Below are 23,441 nucleotides of genomic sequence, written 5' to 3'. Positions count from 1 at the left end.
TTTTCAGTCATCAAATGCAGAAATCATCATTTCAATTTTTTCCATTTTCAGTAAAAAGTCACTCATGGTTGTTGTAATGGTCAGAATGTAAAAAGCATAAAGTCAGAACTCAGAGAAAGGGACAGACCAGAATCTTGCCTTGGTCAATTGTAATTATTGCAAAGAAAACAGTTAATAAATGTAAGGCTCTATGCAGCATTCTCTCTTTTCTGTGAATGTTGACCAAAGACTTAATAGTTTGTTATAATATTACAGAATGCTGTATAAATTTAACAATAACAGCAGCTAGTCTTAGCTTTCCAAGAATGACAAAATATATGTTACAAATTTTTCTTCCCATAGGCTTGAATGCCTATGTAAGGTGCTGGGAAGGGAAAAGGATTTGTGATTCTTGCAATAGAAATGAAACCTGAGTTTAATTCTAAACACATATATTTAATTTAAGGATTAAAGTTAATGACTTTAATGACTTTTGTGTAGAATGTTTTGCAGTTTTAAATCCTTCATAAGCAAATAGCATCAAAACAATGGCTATATTCTCACCTCCTCCCTCACTTCTGTCAGTGCGTATTAATTCAATTAATATTAGCTTGCCCATAGAAAAACTAGATTCTATGGGAATTATGTCATACTTTTTATAACTGAACATGAATGTTTATTCAGACAGTTGGCTGAGATGATGTAGGCTGAATAAAGAGCTTGTACTGTGATCAGCTTTCTTTCAAGCTACTAAGCTAATGAGCATTAAAATAAAACATAATATCATGTGAAAGAGTTTGAATATTTAAAACTCCCCAGAAATATTCGCCCTGATACATAAGGGCATTCTTGGGAAATTCCCAAGATGACCTCACAGTGAAGCAAAAGAAAACCAGTCATGTGAACTGCTGAGCCCCTAAATAGTATGCATAGTTGGGGTTTGTCCAGCAGCAAGCTGTGAAAATATGGCTTCAGCATTTAAGTGCATATAATAATATAAATACCTTGTTCTATTTGGTGTAATAAAGCTGCTCTGAGTTGAAGTTGGGTATCTTTGCCCTTCAGGATGCACACATTTCCTGTGCAAAAGTGAAATCCTTCATACTGTTCACCCCAACTTTCAGAAAAAGATATAATGATAGAACTTGAAGGAAGTTTTCCAGTGTAAAAGCTATTAGATAATGGGAGAGACCTGGGAGCCACTCCCAGATCAAAGAGCCAACACTGGACTTGATGAACAAATAATTGAAGCTGTAAGGTAACTTATTATAATTCTGGTAGGAAACGCCCCATAAACAAATCCTTATTTTCTGTTACCTTGTGATATTTCTTTCTGGTTTATTGATAACATTTTGAATGTTGAAAAAGTATCCTAAATTCACATTTATTTAACCTGGATTGAAATATACTATGTAAATTGAATCCATGTATGATTTATTTATTTATCAAATTTATATGGCTGCCCATCTCACCAAAAGTGACTCTAGGCGGCATATGCAAATCAATAAACAATACATATATGAAAATAATCATATAAAAATATTTTAAAAACAGTATTAAAATGCTATTAAAATTAAAATATACAAACCCCTGAAATGAAGAGAGTATGTCCATCTCAGTAGTGGAGTCACTTAAATATATCTCCTGTTCCTTGGGAACCCCAGACCTGGTGACATAACCGGGTCTTGAGGGACTTCCGGAACATCAAGAGGGATGGAGCCAACCTGACCTCCGGGGGAGGATGTTCCACAAGGCAGGTGTCATGGCAAAGAAGGCCCACCTCCTGGGACCCACCAAATGTAGGTCCCTGGATGATGGTACCTGCAGTATGCCTCCTCTGCCAGATCTAATGGGATGGCTGAAGTGATCAGGGAGAATGATCCCTCAGATAATCTGGTCACATGCCATGAAGGGCTTTAAAAGTTAACACCAGGACCTTGAATTGAACTCGAAAGCAAACCAGCAGCCAATGCAGCCCACAGAGCAGAGGTGTAACGTGCTGTTCTGGGAGCACACATAACTGCTTGTACTGTTGCATTCTGTCCAGTTGAAGATTCTGGATACTCTTCAGGGGCATCCCCATGTAGAATGGATTACAGTAGTTCAATCTGGAGGTGATGAGTGCATAAGTGACTGAGCAGAGCCTCCCGATCCAGTAACAGGCACAAATGGCGCCCAACACGAAGCTGTGCAAAAGCCCTCCTAGCCACGACTGCCACCTGCTCTTTGAGCAGGAGTCATGAGTCTAGGAGGACCCCCAGATTGCGCACCAGGTCTGTCTGGGGCAACCCCATCCAGAATCAAAGATGGCATAGTCTTAAAACCAGTAGGCCCCAAAACCCAGAGCCACTCAGTCTTGCCAAGGTTCAGCTGAAGCCTGTTGTCCTCCATCCAGACCCTCACAGCTCCAGGCACTGGAATAAGACATTCGCAGTATCATTTAATTTGCCAGAGATATATAATTGGGTATCATCATCATTCTGATGATACTTCACCCCATGGTGATGGATGAGCAAACCCAGTGGCCTCATGTAAATCTTAAAGAGGAGAAGAGAGGGCACCGGACCCTGTGGCACCCCACATAGTAGAGATTGAGGGTGGGACCTCTCCTCCCCAATCATCACCGAGTGAAATTGATCCTAAAGAAAGGAGGCAAACCAGCAGAACATAGTTCTGCCCGCCCCCAATCCTCTGAACTGATCCAGAAGGATACCTTAATTGATGGTATTGAAGGCTGTCGAAAGGTCAAGTAGGACAAGGATGGATGCACAACCCCCATCCCGCCCACGCCGGAGATCATCCAAAAGCATGATCAATGCCGTTTCCGTCCCATATTTGGGCCTGAATCCTGACTGTAAAGGATCCACAACCACGTTCTCAACCACCTTCCCCAAAAAGGGGAGGTGAAATATTGCATGAAATGGCGGGGTCCAGCAATGGCTTCTTAAGAAGAGGGCGAACCAAGTCCTCTTTAAGAGGTAAAGGAACAACCCCCTCACTCATAGAAGAATTCACCTACTCACATGACATCCCCTAGACTGCTTTAACAAGCTAGGAGGGGCATGTATCTAAAGAGCAGGTAGCTGAGCTCACAGTCCTAAGGACCCTATCCACTTCTTCAGGTCCAACAGGCTCCAACCATTCCCAGATAACCAGGCAAGACTCTCCCCAGGCATCTCATCTGAAGCTGCCACAAGGCTGGCATCCTAATTGGGAATGAATCCGAATGACTTTGTCCAAAAGATGCCGAGCAAATTCTTCCTCATGCCCCTGTAAGAGATTCCCCACCCCTGTAAGAGGTTCCCCGAGCCTCCTTTGCCCAATAGGGTTCATGTCACCTGAAACAGGGCTGCAGGGTGGTAAACTCTGGATGCAATAAGGGCAGAGAAGTACTGGTACTTTGCTGCCCTTCTTGCCACAAGGTAAGCCTTAATAGGGGCTCTAACCTGTGTTTCATCCTTCATTGAGCGCCAGTGACGCTCTAGATGTGTCTCCTCTCGTTTCATGTCCCTCAACTCCTCCATGAACTATGGGGAGTGACGGGATCCCCAAGAGGGAAGAAGTCGCATGGCTGCAATCCAATCCAAGGCCTCAGCCCCCTCCTTATTCCAAGCGGCAACCAAAGCTTTGGATGGACCGTGCAGCAGACCAACAGGAACAACTCTCAGCTCCCTCTGAAACCCATCTGGGTCCATTGGTCTCTGGGGCTGGACCAATCTAATGGGTCCAGCCTCCATGCAGTGGATAGTGGCAGTAGAGAATCTCATGGAAATCCGGGCATGATCTGACCATAACAAGGGAGACACCAAGAGCTCCCCCAATTCATATAGCCACTGCTCCGACAGGAACACCAGCTCCAGAGTGTGACCACTATCCCATATTGGGCTCTGGATGACCTGGGTCAGGCCCATGGCTGTCATGGTGGCCATGAACTCCCAAGCCACCTCAGACCTCATTCCTAGGGCAGGCAGATTCAAGTCCCCCAGAACCATAAGTCTCTGTAACTCCACTGCCAACCCAGAAATGGAGTCAAGGAGCTCAGGCAGCGAAGTTGCTATGCAGCAGGGAGGCTAGTACAGCAGCAACAATCCCAACTGTTCTCTAGAGCCCAACTTAATGAACAGGGTCTCACATCTGGTGACCTGTGGTACAGGCCCCTGAAAGTCTTAAGAGATTCCCAGATGACAATCGCTACATGCCCACCCTTACCCTGGAGTCTCAGCTGATGCTGCACTCGAAACCCAGCTGGGAATATTTCTGAAAGGGCAGTCCCCCCTTCTGGACCCAGCCAGGTCTTGATATTACATGCCAGGTCGGCCCTCTCATCAGTTATCAAATCATGAATGAAGGAGGCCTTATTACAGACCAACCTGGCATTCAGTGGCAGCAGCTGGGGGTCAGGGCCACTGAAGGTCTGCTGACGGTACTGAGGTTGAAACCAAGGAGCTGGAACACAAAACTGGTATGAGAGAACAGTTCCCAAAAACAGCCTGCTCCCTATCTCCCCATGCCCATCATCACCATGATCCTTTGGCCCGCCTCCACCCCACCAATGGCAGCCCCATCTCAAGAACCAATCCCCCCACAACCAAGGACTGGGAACCTCCCATTGTCCTCTCCAGCCTTCCCTGGGAGAGGAAGCCGGGCACCCCAAGGCACTTTAGCTTCACCAGCTCTCAGCACCCAGGGTACCCAGCTGCCAGCTCTCCACACACTACAGTACACACACAGACTACAACACATCCATACACATACACACACACACACTCAGGCTCCTTCCCCTGCTGCTCCCACCAGCTGATAGAGGTCTCCCATCATTCAATTACCACCAGTTTCTCCTCTGGCTCTCACCCAGAAGAAGGAGTCAGTCAAATTCACAAAGGCGCTCAACACACAGATGGAGCCATGTTATTTTTTCCTTCCTTCCTTCCTTCCTTCTTGCTTCCTTCCTTCCCTTCTCACGGCTACCCAGAGGGCAGGCAAAAGTGTCCTCCATAGGGAAAGGGGGTCCACAGTAGCCTCCCAGCCCTACTGTCATCACCTCCCCTGCTTGGCCACCACTCACACCTCCCAAGCCCAACATCCCACAAAAAAGAATAGATGGTATCGGAAAGATTCCAGCAATAGCAAAGGCATCCAGCAGCAAAAGCCTCCAGCCAAAGCAGAAAGTGTCCAGGAGCAGTGTCGGCCAGAATCTGCTTCCACCAGAAGCAGCCAATAGCAGCTTCCAACAGCAGCATCCTGCCCCTCAGCCTACCTCTCTGTGTCTAGCAGCACCACGTCCTATGCATATGTCATCAAAAGCAAATCCTACTGTGTTTTACAGAGTTTATGCCTGAAGTTCCACAAGATTGGTTCACCAATAATTTAGTCTTCTCTGAAACGTGGCTTTGGATAATTCTTTGCCTCAGTATTTACAATGTTTTTTTTCTTCACTGGCCCTCAGAAATTTTTCTAGTACTACAATGACATCTAGTGAGGGAAAAATGAAATGTTCTTATTTATGTAGTCCAAGCCATCGCCAAACTATACTTGAGACATAAGAGAACTAAAAGTAATATTGGGAAACAGTTTCAAACTGTGGCGATTACATTCATCTGTCCTCTGCTGCCATAGCCTTGATCCAGAAAAACATATTTGGAGATCATGTCTATCCTACGTTTTCTTTGGGGTTGTCTTCCAGAGTTTTCCATAAGAATGGCCTGCTAGACTTCAAATATGCAATTTGACATGAAGTATAATACTAGAATAGGTTTTGTGAGTGGACATATAATAGCTGGCAATCTTGGTTGCCGCTCCTAAGAATTGGTCCAATCTTTCTGAAACTGGTTTACTTACTTACATACTTACTTACAAATTTTTTATACTGCCCAAATGCAAGAAGACTCCTGGGGGTTTACAATTTGCAATATCAATAACACATAAAAACAGATTAAAAAGCCACCAGCCTAACCCAGTGCCCACACTCCACAGCAACAATCCTTACAAATTAAAAGCTCTATGAAATGGCTCTGTCTTAACTGCCTTCCTAAATACCAACAGTGTGGCTGCCATCAAAGCTCTTGGGGAAGGCTATTTCAAAGGGACAGAGCCACAACAGAAAAATATCTTCTGTCCCTAGCCCACCTCCAAAACTTACAATGCAGAAACCCTCAACATCCCACTTCTGAACAAAAGACCAGACAAGTCAATTCTACTCAAAGGAGATAGTCCTGAAGCTTTATAGGTTTAAGCTATCTCTTTTTATTGTTCACTGAAACCAATTGGAAGCCAGAGCAATGACTGTAAAAGTAGCCATCCCCATGATTATGTTAACAGATTCCATTCAGTATTTGGCCTGCAGTGAAGCAACTTCTTCCTTGCTGTTCCTTTGTCTCCTTGCTACACTTCTGAAGAGTGTGACAAATATGAGTTATTCGAAATAGCATCTCACAGTGTTTCACATCTGTGGCATAGCCTATGTGTAACTTTTGTACTTGAGCATATGTGACAAACATACAACCCCTCCCCCCAACTGTAAAGGCAGTCCTCTCACATAATACCAAATCATGATGTTGCTGTGCTCAGATTAGTGTTCCTTCCTCTCCATTTGTAGTTTTATGCCAAACCATGGTCTGCTGAATTTTGATTTAATGACAAATTTACATGAACCAGGAAAGAGGGAGATGTTACACTGTAAAGAGAGAAAAAACCTTAAAACCAAAGATGCTAAGTCATATTTTCATATTGCATATGGGTCCAGTAAAAGGTACTTAAAGTTTCAAAATACACTGTTTGAAAGGCGTCCTGTGCTGTTGCATATGAAAAGTAGCAACTGTGCTTTATATTACATAGTTAAATGGCGGTGGGGTTATAATCAATCTCTGTTCCTAGAACTTATACTTAGTAATATATGCATTGTAGATATATAGTATGTTTTTATTTGCATTTGCAAAACATACAGTATTTGACTCAATTGGCAATATTACATTTTTTTTCTTTTACCAATAGAGGTGAGATACTTATATGAGTATAAAAGGAATCTTATGAGATTATGGTGAGATGCCCATTTTTGCATTTAAAAATGCAAGAGTTGTAAGCTGCACATTTTGAATGATCCTTTTTGAGAGGCTCCAATGTTTGTTAATAAACACAATAACTTTGGTTGTTAAGAAAGTGGAATTACTCATCAGATGAAATTCCAGCATTCTAAATAACTAATATAATGACATAGTGTAGATTACTATGCAGATACTGCACTGGTTCTTTCATTGACCAGGACTACTTGTACAGTGCTTTTTCCTGATTGATTCTTAGGATTTCTTTTTGACCTGTTGGCTTTAGTAAGTCGAATTATCATGGTCTGTGTACTGATCAGAGGCCTGGCAGTGGCTGGTTAGTTTTTAAAAAGAGCAGGACTACAGGAGAGAAAGCAATTTGTATAGCAGAATTCTATTAATGCAGACTTGGGTCCAAATTTAGATTAGACTTGCTAAATAAAATGTTTTTAAACCAGGATTCTGGTATAATTAATAGTCTCAGAGCCAAAGTAGTCCTCTTAGCTAGCTGTAGTAGAAATAATTGATGGTGCTCAAATCAATATAGCAGGACAAGATCTGCAAATGAAATGTGGTTTATCACTTAATTATAATTGAGAGTTCATTTGTGCTCTTTCCTCTCTCACATGATTTCCCACTCTTCCTGTTTTCTGCCAGATTAGGTGTATTTAAGAGTTTTCACCACACTGGCTATAATTAGGCTTCTATTTTATTAAGAAACCATAGTTTAAAAGTGTTTTTAAAAGTCTAGTTAAAAGTTAATGGTGAAGTCTAGTCTTGATTTGAGCCTTATTGATAAGGCTGGAAGGCAGATGGAATTCATGTGGAGAAAGGGACAGACTTGTGGTCTATTTCAGGATTGGATGCTGGTTGCCCAAACATAGGAAAACAGTTTTAATGAAACATTTGTTTCATTTCTACCTTCTGTATGTCTTTTAATGGACAGGACTGGGCATGGTATAGTTTTTTCCCTAAAGCATATAGACAGATCTTCACTTTTTCTCCCAGTTGATAGAGTGTTGACTTCCATGTAGAATTATTTTGATGGTTCTTTACTGTACAGCCTTCATTTTATTCTGCTTCTACTCTTTTCGCATAGCCTTACTTCATTGTTCCTTGCCCTCAAAGCTTCTCATTTCCCTCTATGTGGTTCCCCCATTACTACTATGGCTCATGTCTCTTCCAGCTTTGGAGATATGTTATCCTATACATTGACAGCATTTGTTGAGCTGATGGATCATGGAATTGTATCTTGGGATACTTTCTCTGTGGCTTTTATAAAAAAGGTAAGGTTTATGTTTGTCACTGATATCCAGAGTAGGTATGGGGACAACCTCATTTATTTATATTTGTGTCGGTCTCATTCACATAAAGTAAGGAATGGGTGTCACGTACAAAATAACTGGATAAATAACTGAGTTTACACATTGTGTTAAGCTGTAGCTTGCTTAATCATCATTTAATGTATAAACCATAATTAGTTCGGTTCATACAGCATGTGATGTTATGGTTTATTAACCACAATACCCAGGTTCATGCAGCATGTTAAACCAAAACCAAACAGACTCTTTTACAGCTTAGCATGATGTATAAACCAAACCAAACCAAACCAATATATGATTTCTACTTGGTTGCAGTTCATAGATATTAAAAACTAATTTGGTTGTTAGTATTTCTAGAATTGTAGGCTTGCATGCAAGTTTTATTTAAGCTCAGGGACTGCATGAAGTTTGTTGGATGCACTTGTGCAGAAATCCTATCTGTAAGTTAGTCATAGAGGTTTTGGGAGGATAAAATGAAAATGTATGAACTCCATAAATGTATAAAACAAGTTCTGAATAATATTGGAACTGCACTGCATTGAAAGGAAATTTTTTCCACATGTGTTTGGCAACTCTGGAAATGGTGAAATCCTGGAATGCAGCCATGGAAAGTATAAAATATATGCTTTCAGTATCAGCTGAGGGTTGATACAGATATTATATTCATAAGTGCCCAACTAAAACTTCAGACATAAAATGTGTCAAAAGATTTTATCACATGCATATTTCCCCCACAATTTGATAATAGCTAAGTACTGTCATTAATCATTCTTAATTACCTTCACAACACTGACCCAGTCATTATATAAAATGAAGCAATTACTTTGAACAGCAGACTATGATGGGAGGTGAGCTAAGTCTCCCTACCTAGTGCCCTTTTCAATGGCTACTATAGTAGCTGTTTCATAACACCTAAGATGCCTACACAGGCAATTACTATGGTCATCTTACAATGTGTTACTCTGAGTATTCTTGCAGAGTTACTGTATAGCGTGCCTGGCTGTTTACTGTCTGGGGAGTTGTGAGGATGGCTGTTGCAGAGGAACAGCAGTATGCCTCCCACTTGAAGTTAAGGGTCTTCTTTGGTTGTTCCTATAAACATGAGAAGTCTGCTGTCACAGTTGGATCCAGAGTGTTAATATTATGTTCAGGAGGATTTACTTTCAGTTCTGGATTCACAGAAAAATTGTGATTTGTTCATAGATTGCAAGTTACGTGAGCAAGTTCCAAAATGATATTGCTATACTACAAAGATCATTAGCCATTTTAGAATCAATGGTGCTGAATGGTCATGATCTGTATCAGAAAGTGGCACAAGAGATAACAATTGGGCAATTAATTCCACACCTACAAGGGTAAGTTTTCTTTGATTTTGTTTTCTTGCTTGTTTTAGCCTGGGAATAACTTCAAGTAAGAAACTAGTATAAGAACTAGTATAAGAACATATAAATTATCTTAAAACTCTTCCAGGATCAAAGTTTGATAAAGATGCAGCTCTTCCCTTGATCATTAAAGGAACAATTAGCAGTTAAAGTACAAAGTGTTAATGCTTCATACACAGAGAATTAGAAGCTGGTGAAAGAAGACCAGGTGGCTGATGGGGCAGGGGGAAGTCTAACTGTTACCACCTTTCCCCATTGGAACATTTCTCCTGGTGGTGCCTTCATGCCACTTTCTTAAGTATATTCAGCATAGAGAAGCTATTCCTTTTCCTAATGCATATGTTCAGCCAAGTGGCGTTCAGCAAGCCACTTACCTCTAATTTAAACTGACTTGCAGCAAATTATTTTGTCTCTAAACTGGTCTCACAAGAAAATTTGAAGCTATATAATATGCCCTGGGAAAAAATGAGGAACAAAAATGATATAGTCCCTCTCTTCTATCAGACCCAAAATGGGCAAAAAAGAAACACAGCAAGTAGCAGAAGCAAAGTCAAATAAATGTTACAAGTTGAGTCTGGGGCTTCAGATCATGTTCGGACAATCCAAACAGTTAAAGATTGGCAGCTTACTGAACTGTAAGGAGCTGAGAAGTATTCTTACTAAGTTTACAATGCCTGAGTTTGATAAGAATGTGGAATGGGGAGATGAAGAAGAAGGAGAGAAAGAAAAGGTATAAATTGCCCCTTACAAGAGAAATGACTTTACCTTTTCCCCCAATGGGTGGAATTGAACACAGATTTTGATGCAAGTCGTTGCCTCCTTACTACTCAGACAGCAACCTCAATTTTTAAAAGTAATGAACTAAGAAATAAATATTTGGAAGTCCTATTACCCAGAAAAAAGCAGAGAAGAAAATGAAGGGGAAGTTCATTTTAAAAGAAATTTATAATCTGTAAGTGGGAGGCTCCCAATGAGGTGAATGGAGAAAAGTTAAGCAAATATCAGTAGAAGAGCGCAGAAGAAGGCGGGGTAGACCATCCTCTCCTGCTGTGACCTGGAAATAACCATATAAGGAATGGCACCGTCACAGGAACTAAAACTGTTTTCTTACAGATCAAAGCCAGTAGTGCTATCAAACAAGAGATCTGATATAATCAAAGGGCTATTTATTCAGTCCCTGAACCTTTTGATTTAAAATTTATTTTAGTGATTTGTATAAAATTATTGGGAAAGAGTGGGAGCATCAGAATTTTACTACTTTAGAAGCATCTGGTAATCTCATAAATTATTAAGATTATCAGATTATCAATGTGCTATAAGGAATCAAAATTGTCTCACATCATGTGCTTTAAAATACTAAAATTTGTCCTCTTTATTCAATAAGCATAATGGAATCCTGATAAGAACAGATGTTCAGGTGCTGCTGCCACCAAATATGATAACATGCTTACCAAAAATTATGCTGCTCCCTCTCCAGGGGCCCCAAGAATAAACACTGAGAAACATAGGTACTGAAGAAGATGGAGAGGATGAAGGGGATGAAAGAAAAAAGTCTGACTCATACCAAGAATTATCACAGAAAGCTAATGGAAATTATGTCAAAGTTAGATATTTTTAAAATCATTAATGGTAGTATCAATGGCTGTAGAACCTCTGACAATGAAACTCAGATAGGTAATCTATATATGCAAGTGGCATAGTTGAGGCTGGATGCAGAGACTGTGCTATAAGAGACAATGCTATAATTTAAAAATGAAATGAAATGATACTGGTGGGTCATAAAACCTTTTCATGCCTGTTTCTAGGGATAGACAGAACATTTATGGAAAAAGAAAGCTTTTAGTCCTTTTTATGTCATTGCTTGACAGGTCCTAATTAAAAAAAACTTTAGCTTTTGAATTGTCTAGGGAGGAAAATTTGAAAACATCCAAATCTTTTTGATTTCTGTTCATGGCTTCCCACTTGTAATAAACATAAAACTTGATAATTAGAAACCTCTAAGTTGTTGTGCAGTGTTAAAAAAGAAAACCTCAGTTGTCCAACCCCACCTTATAAAAGAGAGTTTCTAATTCTAATCTATGACACCTGATACTATCTAGCTAAACCAACTTCCTCATTACCTAGAATATTGCTGGCTGGGTCATACTGGTGATAATGATTTCCTAAAATACCTCATTAGAATTGACATTACCTGGTTACAAGAGATGGGCCTCAAACAGGTTGGGGACAGACAGTACAATGAATATCACAAACCACTTCCTGTTCCAGATGCTTTACTGATAGATCATCCCCAGCAGTGGGCAGATTGGTACAATTTGGTAAGCAGAGGGAGGATATGAAGCATGTGCCCTCAGATGCTTCCTGATCTTTATTCAAAGGTTGTTAAATATTTACCAGCACATTACTGGATGTGTTCTATGACAGTACTATTCTTCTGAGGCATATTATATTGAAATACTATTTTAAAAAGTTAACTTCAATTATAATGGAGGTTGTGGTGAAGTTTTATGCTAAAGCTTGTACAGTATGTAAAATGCTTACATACAATATACTAATGGGAATGACAACAAAAGAATATGTATCTTGAAGCACTAATATATAACTCTTATATAAATAAAGTATATATGTTTTCTTTTTTTGACCATGGATCACATAAAATTATCAACCCAAACCATATTCATCTGTCTATGTAATATTGGTAATGCTAACATATAATTTATTACTAGATAACCTGTGACCCATTGGGTCATAGTTTCAGAGATATTTCCTTACCTAAACAGAGAAACAGAATGACCAAGGGAAAAAAAGCAGTGGGAGTGGGAGTGACTTATGACTTGCTGCCGGCTTCCCCATTGACTTTGCTTGTGGGAAGCTGGCAGGGAATGTCAGAAATCTTCCTCCCTCCCTCCCTCCCTCCCTCCAGATCAGGGATACGCCCATGACAACCATGTGACCTGGGCTGATCGCAGTGGCACAGCAGTGCTGAAGTGGCCACAAAGTTCCAAAATTTTAATCCCACGAGAGCAGTGGGTCCCGGATTTTGGATGCATTCTGTAAATTAGCCCATTTGAGATACTTTGGTTCAAAAACTGTTGCCCTATGACACACTATTTCACCCAGTTGAAGGTTACAGACACGAGAGTTTTAGTAATATATACTGTAGATGATAAAGGAATCATATATATACATTTAAAGTACAATTATATTAAGTTGTTTTAGGGTTTCTCTTCCTCTCCAACAACTTAATATTCTTACTTTCTTTGTGATCTCCTACAAGATAGTAACATTGATTTCTGATAATTGAATGTCATACACTATTCTTATTGTTTTAAAATTGTGTTCTAATGCAGGGCTGATCAAGAAATTCAAACATACACCATTGCTGTGATAAATGCACTTTTCTTTAAAGCACCTGATGACAGGAGGCAGGTAAGCTATTCTTAATTGCTGTGATTTTTAAAATATTAGGTACAGTCCCATTTCTCATCATTTTCTCATCATATATTTTCCTGCTCAAGTTTAATAGTTCTTCTTTAATAGTTTAGAGAAGAAGAAAAAAGTGATTTATTAATTATGTTTCCGTAATGAATTATGAATTAAGTTACTACCATTCCTCCAGAGTGAATGACCTACCCAAAGTCACTCCATAAAGTTTATCATGGTTACCCCTGATCAAAATTCAGAATACTTTGTACCAAACAACACAGATGTATCCATTATATTGCTATGCTGTTGCTCAGTTTCTCTAACTAATTTTGGTAAAGAATGAATTGCTGTCATCCAATCACATCAATGAAAAAGAAAACAAATTGTTAGCTATATGTATGAGACAATTGTAGCTTGATCTTTTTTACATGAAAGTATGCTATAGTGAAGTTGACACTCTCCACTCTGTATTACAGATACATTTTGTCTGCCAAGTATATACAGGATAGTTTGTTTTCCTTTGGACTGCCTTCTTTGTAAAGGTTGTTAAAAAATTTAGCCTTCCCTTTTTGCCAGGGTGGGGGGAAGAGGAAGGCTCAGAAAGTTATCTATTTCGTGTCTTAACCTTAGAAGCAAAATAAGAAGTTATGCCTCATTCACATACTGTATTTGTTTTTATTTTTTTAAGATATAAAAATATTGGCAGTACTGCTACAGTGCCAAATGGAAGTATATAATCAACAAGATGTATGGATAGGGAACAAGGAAAACCCATTTATCACCAAAGGAAATAGAACTGGTCTTTTCAGTTTTTGCCAACATTTTATCCTGCAAGCAATAAGTTAACATATTCTATTCCCTAAAATGTGTCATGCTGCATTACAAGATTATACAGTGTTCTCAAACTAAGTTATTATTTTGTTTTTCAAAATTAGGAAATGGCAAATATTTTAGCACAGAAACAACTTCGGGGAATCATTTTACAAGTAAGTACTTTCGCTTTTTTCATTTTTCTGAGTTATGTGTTAGTATTGTAACAATTACAAACATAATATTCTGATCTTGCAGTACTACAATTCACATTTGTATTCACATTTCTCTACTCAGCACAACTGATAATATTACAGCTTGGAGGTTATCCTAATGCAACTCCAACTCACTAATATTACATTTTACCTGTCAGTTACTTTGCAACCCCTTTTTATTATCTATCCAGGCAGATATCAAAACTGGAGTTTTATTGAGTTTTGCCTGTTAATAAGCATGATTTATGCATGATACAGTGGGTCACAAGTTAAATAGGTGTATGCTATAAAGAGGATCAAAGATAAAAAGAGGGGGGAAATGGTATAGAATCAGATAAAGGAGAGGTTATTAATGAATTGTATGCCATAGTAAGTGTGTTGATCTTCACGGTAACAAAAGGTTGTCATGAATAGATTTGTTCTTCAGCTTGAAAGCAGTTTTTTTAATTGTACACATTTTTCACAGATTACTTTGTAAGAACAAAGAGGGATTTACAACTTTTATATTCATAGACAAGTGCAGTGAAATTACATTAATTCCAAAATATCTAAGTAGAGCCTAACAATCAAAATTTCATCATCCAATCTGATTGCATCTCTAATATTAATGTCCCTTTTGTCTCCACAGTCCACAAAGCTGGATATAATGTTTGCTGATAGAACACATGTAGATGGAAGCTCTCCTGATTCTTTTGTTCTTGCTTTTATTTTCAGCATGTTATCAGAGCTCAAAGGACCATTAATAATGAAATGGCACATCAGCTTTATGTTCTGCAAGTACTTACCTTTAACTTATTGGAAGATAGAATGATGACAAAAATGGACCCTCAAGATCAGGTTAGCAAAACAGTCTTGCAATACTGCAGAGGTGGGCAGTCCTCAAGAACCTGTAGCTGTCATATCATTCTTGGAGCAGAATTATTAACAACTGTGGCTTCTCTTTTACACGTTGGAGGCTTTTGTCAAGGGTATCGAAAAGAGTGTTATTGAAGCTGATGACACTAGAATCTTTGATTCTCAGATCCAAAAAAGCCATTTTGTAAGCAAGTGACTGATGGCATAAACAAACAGTCAAATGGCCACTGATTCAGAAAGGTGAGCGGAAGAGTTCCAGGTCTCAGTTGACCATGGATCAGGTTGCCAATTCTTCATTGTAGTATCAGGACAAAGTTGTACCTGGAGGGGCCAGGTAACCCAGATGATGAACCATCTAGCCCAGCTGAAGGGACAGAATTTACCAGACACAGTAACTCAAGTCGTACTCCTGGCTCAAGATCCTGCAGTTATTGCTGCTCCAGCAGCAACTCTCCAGTGCCAAACATCCCTTTGGTGCCTGACAAGAATGATGAGAATCTTGGCAGTCTTATTTTCTTCCTTGCTCAGTGTGGATTATAGATCTCTCTAAGCCTGGACTTTCCCACAGACTGATCATGTGTAGGATTTATAATTCATCAAATGACTGAGGGAAGCTACAAAATGGGTAACCTCTTCTACTGTGGTTCAGAGTTAGACAGCTGTGCTAATTCTATGACACTTCTGAGGACTAAGTCCAATGAGCCCATCAAATAGGTTACTGCCAGTTGCAAGATTTGTCACAACAGTATAAATGTTGTGTACAAGAGTATATGGGTGACTTTTAATTCTTAATTGAGCATGTGGGCTGGAATTAAAGAGGTTTAACTGACCAATATGAAGAACTGTCTTATGAAATACAGAGCAAACTCATTCAGTAGGGAACCCTAGAGATTTTTCTTGTGTTGTAGCAGAGGCTCAGTGAAAGAAGAAGACACCATTATTTTCTTTCATTCTCATCTCCTCGCTTTTCAGAAGCTTTAGAAACTGAACCCATCTATCTGCCTGAGAAAAGTTGGTAGAGTGACATAAATGCAGTCTTCCCTAGTCTGGTATCCTGAAGAAGATATTTTGAATTTCAGTTCTATAATCCATAACAGAATGGCCACTGGTATGATGGTCACAGCTTGAAGGAGTCATCAGGATTGGGTTGGCTGTTGTTAGAAGCAAGGAGAGAAATACATGTTATGCATACCTGTGTGGTACATTACAAGCTGCAATGATGTCAAAATGATGACATGTGCATCATCATAACATCATCATACAAATGACACAATTATTTAATTTGTATCAGTTGTGTCATAATCTCTGATATAAGTACATAAATTGCACTACGTGCATGTGTCATTTGCCCCACTTGCTCCACCTTCCATTCAAGTTTTATAATCTCTGCCCCCATCCAAAAATATAGTAGTTTGCTATGCCTATTCTGCCTCTAATCAGAAATATTTAGTTTTCATGACTTGAACGTATATATTATGACACAGTTGCAGAATAACCCAAGTCTTATCCCTTATCAAATAACAATTACATTAAGAAAAGCTGCTGATGTTACTTTTACATGCTTTTAAACATGTTTATTTTAAAGATTTTAATTTAAAAATCTCTTTAAAAAACCATCAGGCCCAGAGGGATATCATATTTGAACTCCGAAGAATTGCTTTTGATGTAGAATCTGAACCCAACAGCAGTAGTGGTAATGTTGAGAAGCGTAAATCCATGTATACCCGTGATTACAAAAAACTTGGGTTTATTGTAAGTATTCACATTTATCATACTATCATTCTAATTGGTTTTGTTTTAGTGACCATATCATGTAGCATAGATGACAGTGGTCACATTCAGTCTACATTCTTGGCTGTTTCCCTTATTTTGACTCAATTTATCCAGGCTATTACTTATTCCAATATGTTATTCCGTGTGTAAGGAAGGGCAAAATCTATCCTTTATTTTCTGGAGTTTTCTGCATCAGGATATCTATGGACACTGCAAATGTTTCACATGTCTTTGATTTTAGGAAATGTGTGCATGAGTATGATCAGAACGCCTATACAAAGACACATGCTACCCGTTTCTTCACTGGGGTATGCAGGTGAATGCCCACTCCTATTATTTAACCTCCTACTCAGCTGTATTGCACAACAGTTTATAACTCATTCTTTATAACATTTTTTCCTAATGGAATATCTAATTAGAAACAGAAGTTAGGCTCAAGTTAACAGTAAATTCCAAATCAAATCTTGCCAGTTACAATGGCCTGTCTAGCTTAGCCTAGCTAACAGTTCTCCCCCCCCCCCCATATTATCGTTTATACCAAGGGACTCCTGGCTTACAGACTGCATCTGGCCCTTTGGGTCATTTTGGGTGACCTAGAATTGTCATAGCTCAGGCCACAGTTGGTATTAACTCCCCTTGCCATCTCTCCAGGCCCCTGAAAAGCTGGGGCCATCATGGACTAACAGAAATATTAAGCAATATTCTAGAGTTCATCATGGTCTCAAAATATTTATTTAAACAAGTTCTTGGTAGTCCTCCAGATTCTCTGTTTTTGGCATATGGTATGGCTAGTATTTACTGACACATTAAGTCAATCAAGAGTTTCTTGCCAAGAACTCTTGGTATACAAACTGCATGTATATGTGGTCAAATCTCTTATTCATTTGTTTCCTGTTAAAATTAAGAGGCAGTCCTTGTGTAAAAGATGTCAATTCTTTGGCAATAGAATATTCATTTATGAGAAGAGGAATTAAAGAATGCTGCTAAAGTGGATTGTTATTAAAATTTGTTTTGTTTAGATTTACAAACATTTATAAACAAAACAGAATTAAAGTAAGGCTTGTATACCAGCTGCAATCCTGGGAAGTAAGCCCTCTAGAACTTGCAGAATTTGTTCTGGGTAAACATAATGGGATCATGATATTGTGAACTTTTCTAGAGACAGAGTAGTGTTTCAGCTTATTTCAAGTTTATACAATTTACATTTGAACTGTCTTTGCAGCCAGTCATTGCTCATTTTTCTCTCCATGTCTAGGGATGTTTCTGGGCTATCTGTATATTTCTATGAATGTGGAAAAATGCACAATAATTACCTGTCATTGAGGGTTTTTGCTGGTTAAGTGCACATAATTAAATGTGCTGGACTATTGCTTGCTGCTTTTTGTGATGAGTTCTATACATTCCTGCCAGTACAAGTTCTGAGGTTGTGGTTTACTGCTTCTATTGCAGAACTGGTTAGTGATGTATATTTCCTCTTTCCATCAGTTGAGTCACTTGTGATGGAGAGTGCACTATGTTCAGGGCCACTCTTGTAATACATTTGGGCATTATAAAGAAATGCTACTAGGTAATAGTTCAGTTATCTCTCCTTCACCAGGAGGAAAAGGCTGAGATCTTCCCCTAAGATGAAATATGTAAATTCTTGCACATTTTTCTGCCAAAACTTTAGACTTGAAACCTCCTCACTGAACATTGAGTCAGCTGAGTGCAGAGGTCACACAAAATACAGCTTTGGCTGATGTGTTTTAAGCTTCTAATCCATTTTTAAATGGATAACTTATTAAAGTGGAGAAAGATATCTTTTAAAAAATGTTATAATGCTTTTAGTTCTTATCTCATGTTAAACCTTTTAGGCTTATTCTGTTTTACAATAATTTTGCAAATATCTTCAATTATCAATGCCAAGAGAATGGCATTTTACTAAATAAATGTATTGAGGCTGAAGTGGACTTGTTCTGCCTGCTTAGGGTGCGAGGAAACGATCTGGAAGTAAGCAAGCCAGATACAGATAGACAATATTTCAGGTGCTTTTCTCATATGCATGAAGAATGACTGTGGGTTTAGTAATGTTCCATTTGCATAGGCAAGTGGGAAAACTGTTAATTAAGGATGAGCTCAGGTGTAACTCATTAGACCTAAAGCTTTCTGGCATTTTGCAAAGGTTAAAAACCAGTAAGCCATACTATTTAATTTGTGTATGTGTGCATGTGTATGTACAGTATATACATTCATTTTTATTTTTATTTTGTGCCTTCAAGTCAGTTTTTGACTCCTGGCAACTGCCTGGACTAGTCCCTGCAGTTTCCTTGGCAAAGATTTTCAGTAGTGGTCTGCCATTGCCTCCTTCCTAGGGCTGAAAGTTACTGGCCCAAGGTCACCCATCCGGCTTCATGCCTAAGGCGGGACTAGAATTCACAGTCTCCCAGTTTCTAGCCTGATGCCTTAACTGCTACACCAAACTGGCGCTCTCTATAGATCCATACATAATAGAAAACAATAGTCAACAGATGGAAAACAAAATGTTTTTTGCAAACATTTAATAATGAGATAATATGACCAGAATGAGGGAGGAAGAGTTGAATAGTGGTTGATCCTAAATTGAGCCAATTGGATAAACCATGCTATTTCATCCCTGATGCATATGGAGGGAAGGATAGGTTAATATTTTTATTCTCATTTTGAGAGCTAAGTCTGGTAAGTTTGGAAGCAAACAACCTGAAACCAGACTGTAACAAGAGATAGGTGGAATCCATCTCTCCCATCAAAAAAATTATTTCAACAGGGGAAAAAAGGTGCAAGAATTTCAGCACTGAATTTACTATTCATAGGACTTGTATAGCAGTCACTGGAATTCTCTCATAAAGGCGTCATTAGTTTTCCCATAAGCTTATCACAGAGACTTGTGTCTTTGAATGCCTGCCTGCACCTGCCTCCAGTTTTGGTGTTTGCTGTGAGAAGCTTGGCACTCATTTTTTGGAAGAAATAATTTGTTTGATTTCAGCCTTCTTAAATCATATCTATAAGAGTCCAAATTATAGGGGAGGAGGGTGTTTTAATTTTCATTGTGTGGTTTTTACCATTAAATACGGAGTCTCATGATTCTAAGAAAACATAGTTCATAAATTTCAAAACTTGATTTTTCTGAAGCTGTTTTTACTTGAAGATATGTGAGATTATAACATTCAAAAATGGTTAAAGTAGGAAAAAAGTGTATTGCTTTTATGAATAAAATGGAAAGTTAAATTTGTAAGTTTTGAGTTAAACTTTTTGTAAGTTTAAGGAGGTTAGATAATTTATTTGTTGGAAGGCATTGATTTAGTCAGTTGATACCTGAAATAATAGAGAATGGAGGGAGCTTTTTGTCATCCTATATCTTAAACCCTCTATGAGGATTTTATTTATGCCTTCATCAGCTCTTAGGCCTGCTGGTTTCCTGTGGTATTTATAATGAACTGGAATAGAATTAACCAGATTGTATCTTAATAAAGTCAGTCAAAATGTAGCATATATAAGAAATAAGCAGTTTATGCTTTTTTTCTGAGAGTCTGCCCATATGATGACTAATTTATAGTTCTCTGAGTTCTTTACAGTGGGTTCACAGATTTCACATCTACTTTGCTTTTCACTAAAACCTTATGAGTCATCATCAAGAACTAAATGCAAAAGACATACACTTTGCATAAAGGAACAGGTGCTTCAGGATACACTTCTAGTTCCAAAACTGAACTCAGCTCACAGTCATTTTCATACAAAAACCAGCCCATACTGGTTACTCTAGACTTGCTTCGTATTATCAGCCTATCAAAAAAATGGGATGGAGAAATTCTTGTTGATCTACTGCAAATCACCTATTATTAAAAAATACTAGTAAATCCCATTTTTTCTTAGATTTATCAAGAGGAAAAGCAGGGTATAGCTGCAAGAAACAGAGAAAGAGTATGAGTTAAATAAATGTCCCTATTTCATACAACATAAAAATATTTGCCTTGAAGGAGGGGATTTTCCGTAATATACATAGGAAGTATGATAGGAGAGGTGCTTTGAGGCCTATGTTTTGGGCAACTGTAACAGTGCTTTTAAAGGGGGGGGGGGAAGAGTGAGAGCTAGTGAAACCAAATGTAGTAATTCTTCAGAACCTCTTGTCTTGAAGAGTAAATGCCACTTTTGAGTCAATCTTTCTATCAAGCCTGACCATACTTTGTGACTGTTTGCCCTTTGAAGCATTCACAAGACATGAGAAAACATTTCTAAAAGAAGCATTTTTGTCTGGAGTAGTATTTTATTTCTCTTAAAGAGAAGTACTTTAATTCATGAAGTCTGAGTAGAACACTTTCTCATGGAAAAAATGAGAGTAACAGCCAACTGAGTACTACTTACAATCAATTTTATCAATTTTATCTAAATCTGATGCAGAAAGCAACATAAACTTTTATGGGTTATCTTAATGGTAGGGATAGGCAAATTTGGCACTACAGCTACAGAAGTTACAATTATTAGCATCCCTAAACTCTGGCCATGTGGGAGTATTCAGCAAATTATTTTTGGTCTATGTCATACAGAAAATAGATAAATAATATCTTGTGTGCCACAGATTTGGGTAAGGATAATTGGGTCCTGTAGTGATTTTTTTTTTAATTACAGAATTTTCAAGATTCTGTGATCCATAGCCAGGATCATTTACTGAGCCTGCAAACTGATTTTAGGCAAGAATTATTTAAATTCATCAATAAGCAAGTTGCTTTCATTTTTTTCACCATGTGTGTATATGTGTGTGTGTTGAGCCCAGTTTCCCATTAAATGTGGATTGCAGAAAAAGCTGCCAGCTCAGGGCCATATTTGCTGCTGTTCTACACATAGGTGTCTAACAATTTCTTATGTAATTAAAATAATCATGTGGGAAGGACTCATTGTGACCAGTTTGCATTGCCTGTGCACAGCTCTTAAATGATAAAGTTTTGTCTGACTGGGAGAGTAGGCATTAATTAAAAAACAAAGCAAAAAAGTTTCTAATATGTTCCTTACTGTTTTCTGAGGAAGCACTAAAAATATGGTAGCCCCTTAAAGACCAATTCATTTATAAAGTCTCTTTCATCAGACAAATGAATTGTTATATTGAATTGTAAGGAATATGTCCACATAGTTTTGAGAGCATTGCCTTTGAATAGGGAAGATGTAATAGTGTATCAATATAAAAAATATTATAAATGGCCGATCGATTGCTTTAATACATCATCTTAAAGTATATCCTATTAGAGATAATCTAGCGTCAACTAACACTTGTTTCAGGACAGTCTTAAAGCTTTTTGTAAGCTAAAGTACCCTGAATGTTTTAGGCAAACTTAAAAGTATAAATATAATTGACATTTAGGAAATATAGGCATTTCATCGCTATGGAGGTGTGAAAGGTTTCCTCCCTGATGCATAGGGTACTAGATATGTGGGGGCAGAAAGTGTGAACCACTTATGCTTGGAACAACTTCCAAGGTGTAATGTTGTGTTCTGACTCATTACATGATAATCTGCGGCCCAGGTCTTCTTAGTATAGCGAGTTCTATCTGGGAAAGCTTCATTTGTCAGTGCTACACAAGCTGTCTATTTGTCACACACTTCTCAATATTTAACACCTGCTGCTCTCCTAGTTTTTCATTTTCTTGATACGCATATTTACAGATCTGTCCTTGTTTCCCAGTGAAGGACATGAATATTAAACCCACTCCTCCCTCATATACACAGTGTAAAGGTGCTTAAAATATAGATCTAGGACATCTTATGCTTTTATTTCAAGACATGAACTTTCAGAAAGGAGACCTTAAGATATGTTGAATCTTTCTAAATGGAGGCAAAGTATATGAGAGCAAGAATAATATTAATATGACATCTGGGCCAACGTGTAGGTTGCATTGAGAAAGAATAGTAATAGCAATAATAAGGAAAGAAAGTGTTGAAAAATGTGGTAGTAGAAAAAATAGACTGAACATGGTGATTGTCCCCTTACTTTCAAAGACTGCAGGAAAGTCCAGGCAACTTCTAATGACATGGGAGGTGAAGAACAGAAAAGAGGCGAAGAAGAGCCATTTTGTTCCTTTTAGTATTATTTTTATTAGAATTCAGCAGAGTGGAGTAAATATTGGAAGACTGCTTTGCTGCTTTTTTTCTGTGCCACTCTAAAGGAAAAATAATCTCAGTGATTCAAGAGACTTCATGAAACAGATTTTAGGAAGGTTGTTTGGATTAAACTGAATATTTTTTTAAAAAATTAAAACCTTCATTGCTATACCCCCACCACATTTCAAGGCCCTAAGTGGGACACCCTTAAAAAATTAAGAATTCAGAGACTAAGGTGAGAAGATACTTAAGATTACTAACATATGTTTTGTATTTTGGTTATTTTTCTGGTCGTAGTTGTGTTCTCCTTTCCATATAGATTTCTTTTTCTCTGAGAGCCATTATCAGAAATAATATCAACTTATTGAATGAATAATATTTTGTAATTTTCTTTGTTCATGTTTTCTCATGTTTGGTGTATCCTTTATAGTATATTTTATAAACTATTTTCATGTTTCCCCTTCTGTTCTTTGCTTCTTTGACTACAGTATTAAAGTTTCTGAGAAAAATTCCTTCATTTTTATATTTTAGCTTTCT

The 23,441-nt window shown here is 38.2% G+C and overlaps 1 protein-coding gene across 3 annotated transcripts in view; it reads left to right on the top strand.

Moving 5' to 3' along the window:
* Nucleotides 1-23,441, top strand: part of ELMO1 (engulfment and cell motility 1) — a 294,812-nt gene that overhangs the window by 116,987 nt on the left and 154,384 nt on the right. For all 3 annotated transcript variants that reach the window (XM_088149982.1, XM_088149983.1, XM_088149984.1), the window contains 6 exons: nucleotides 8,203-8,302; nucleotides 9,542-9,693; nucleotides 13,071-13,149; nucleotides 14,082-14,132; nucleotides 14,886-15,008; nucleotides 16,647-16,778. In XM_088149982.1, the coding sequence (XP_088006108.1) occupies nucleotides 8,203-8,302; nucleotides 9,542-9,693; nucleotides 13,071-13,149; nucleotides 14,082-14,132; nucleotides 14,886-15,008; nucleotides 16,647-16,778 (637 nt within the window). The remainder of the gene's footprint in view (nucleotides 1-8,202; nucleotides 8,303-9,541; nucleotides 9,694-13,070; nucleotides 13,150-14,081; nucleotides 14,133-14,885; nucleotides 15,009-16,646; nucleotides 16,779-23,441) is intronic.

This window comes from Python bivittatus, unplaced genomic scaffold, assembly GCF_059951505.1.
Source record: "Python bivittatus isolate LINGU-HERP-01145 unplaced genomic scaffold, Pbiv_v1 ctg000610_np1212, whole genome shotgun sequence".
NCBI lineage: Eukaryota > Metazoa > Chordata > Lepidosauria > Squamata > Pythonidae > Python > Python bivittatus.
This window is presented reverse-complemented; position numbering and strand designations above follow the sequence as displayed.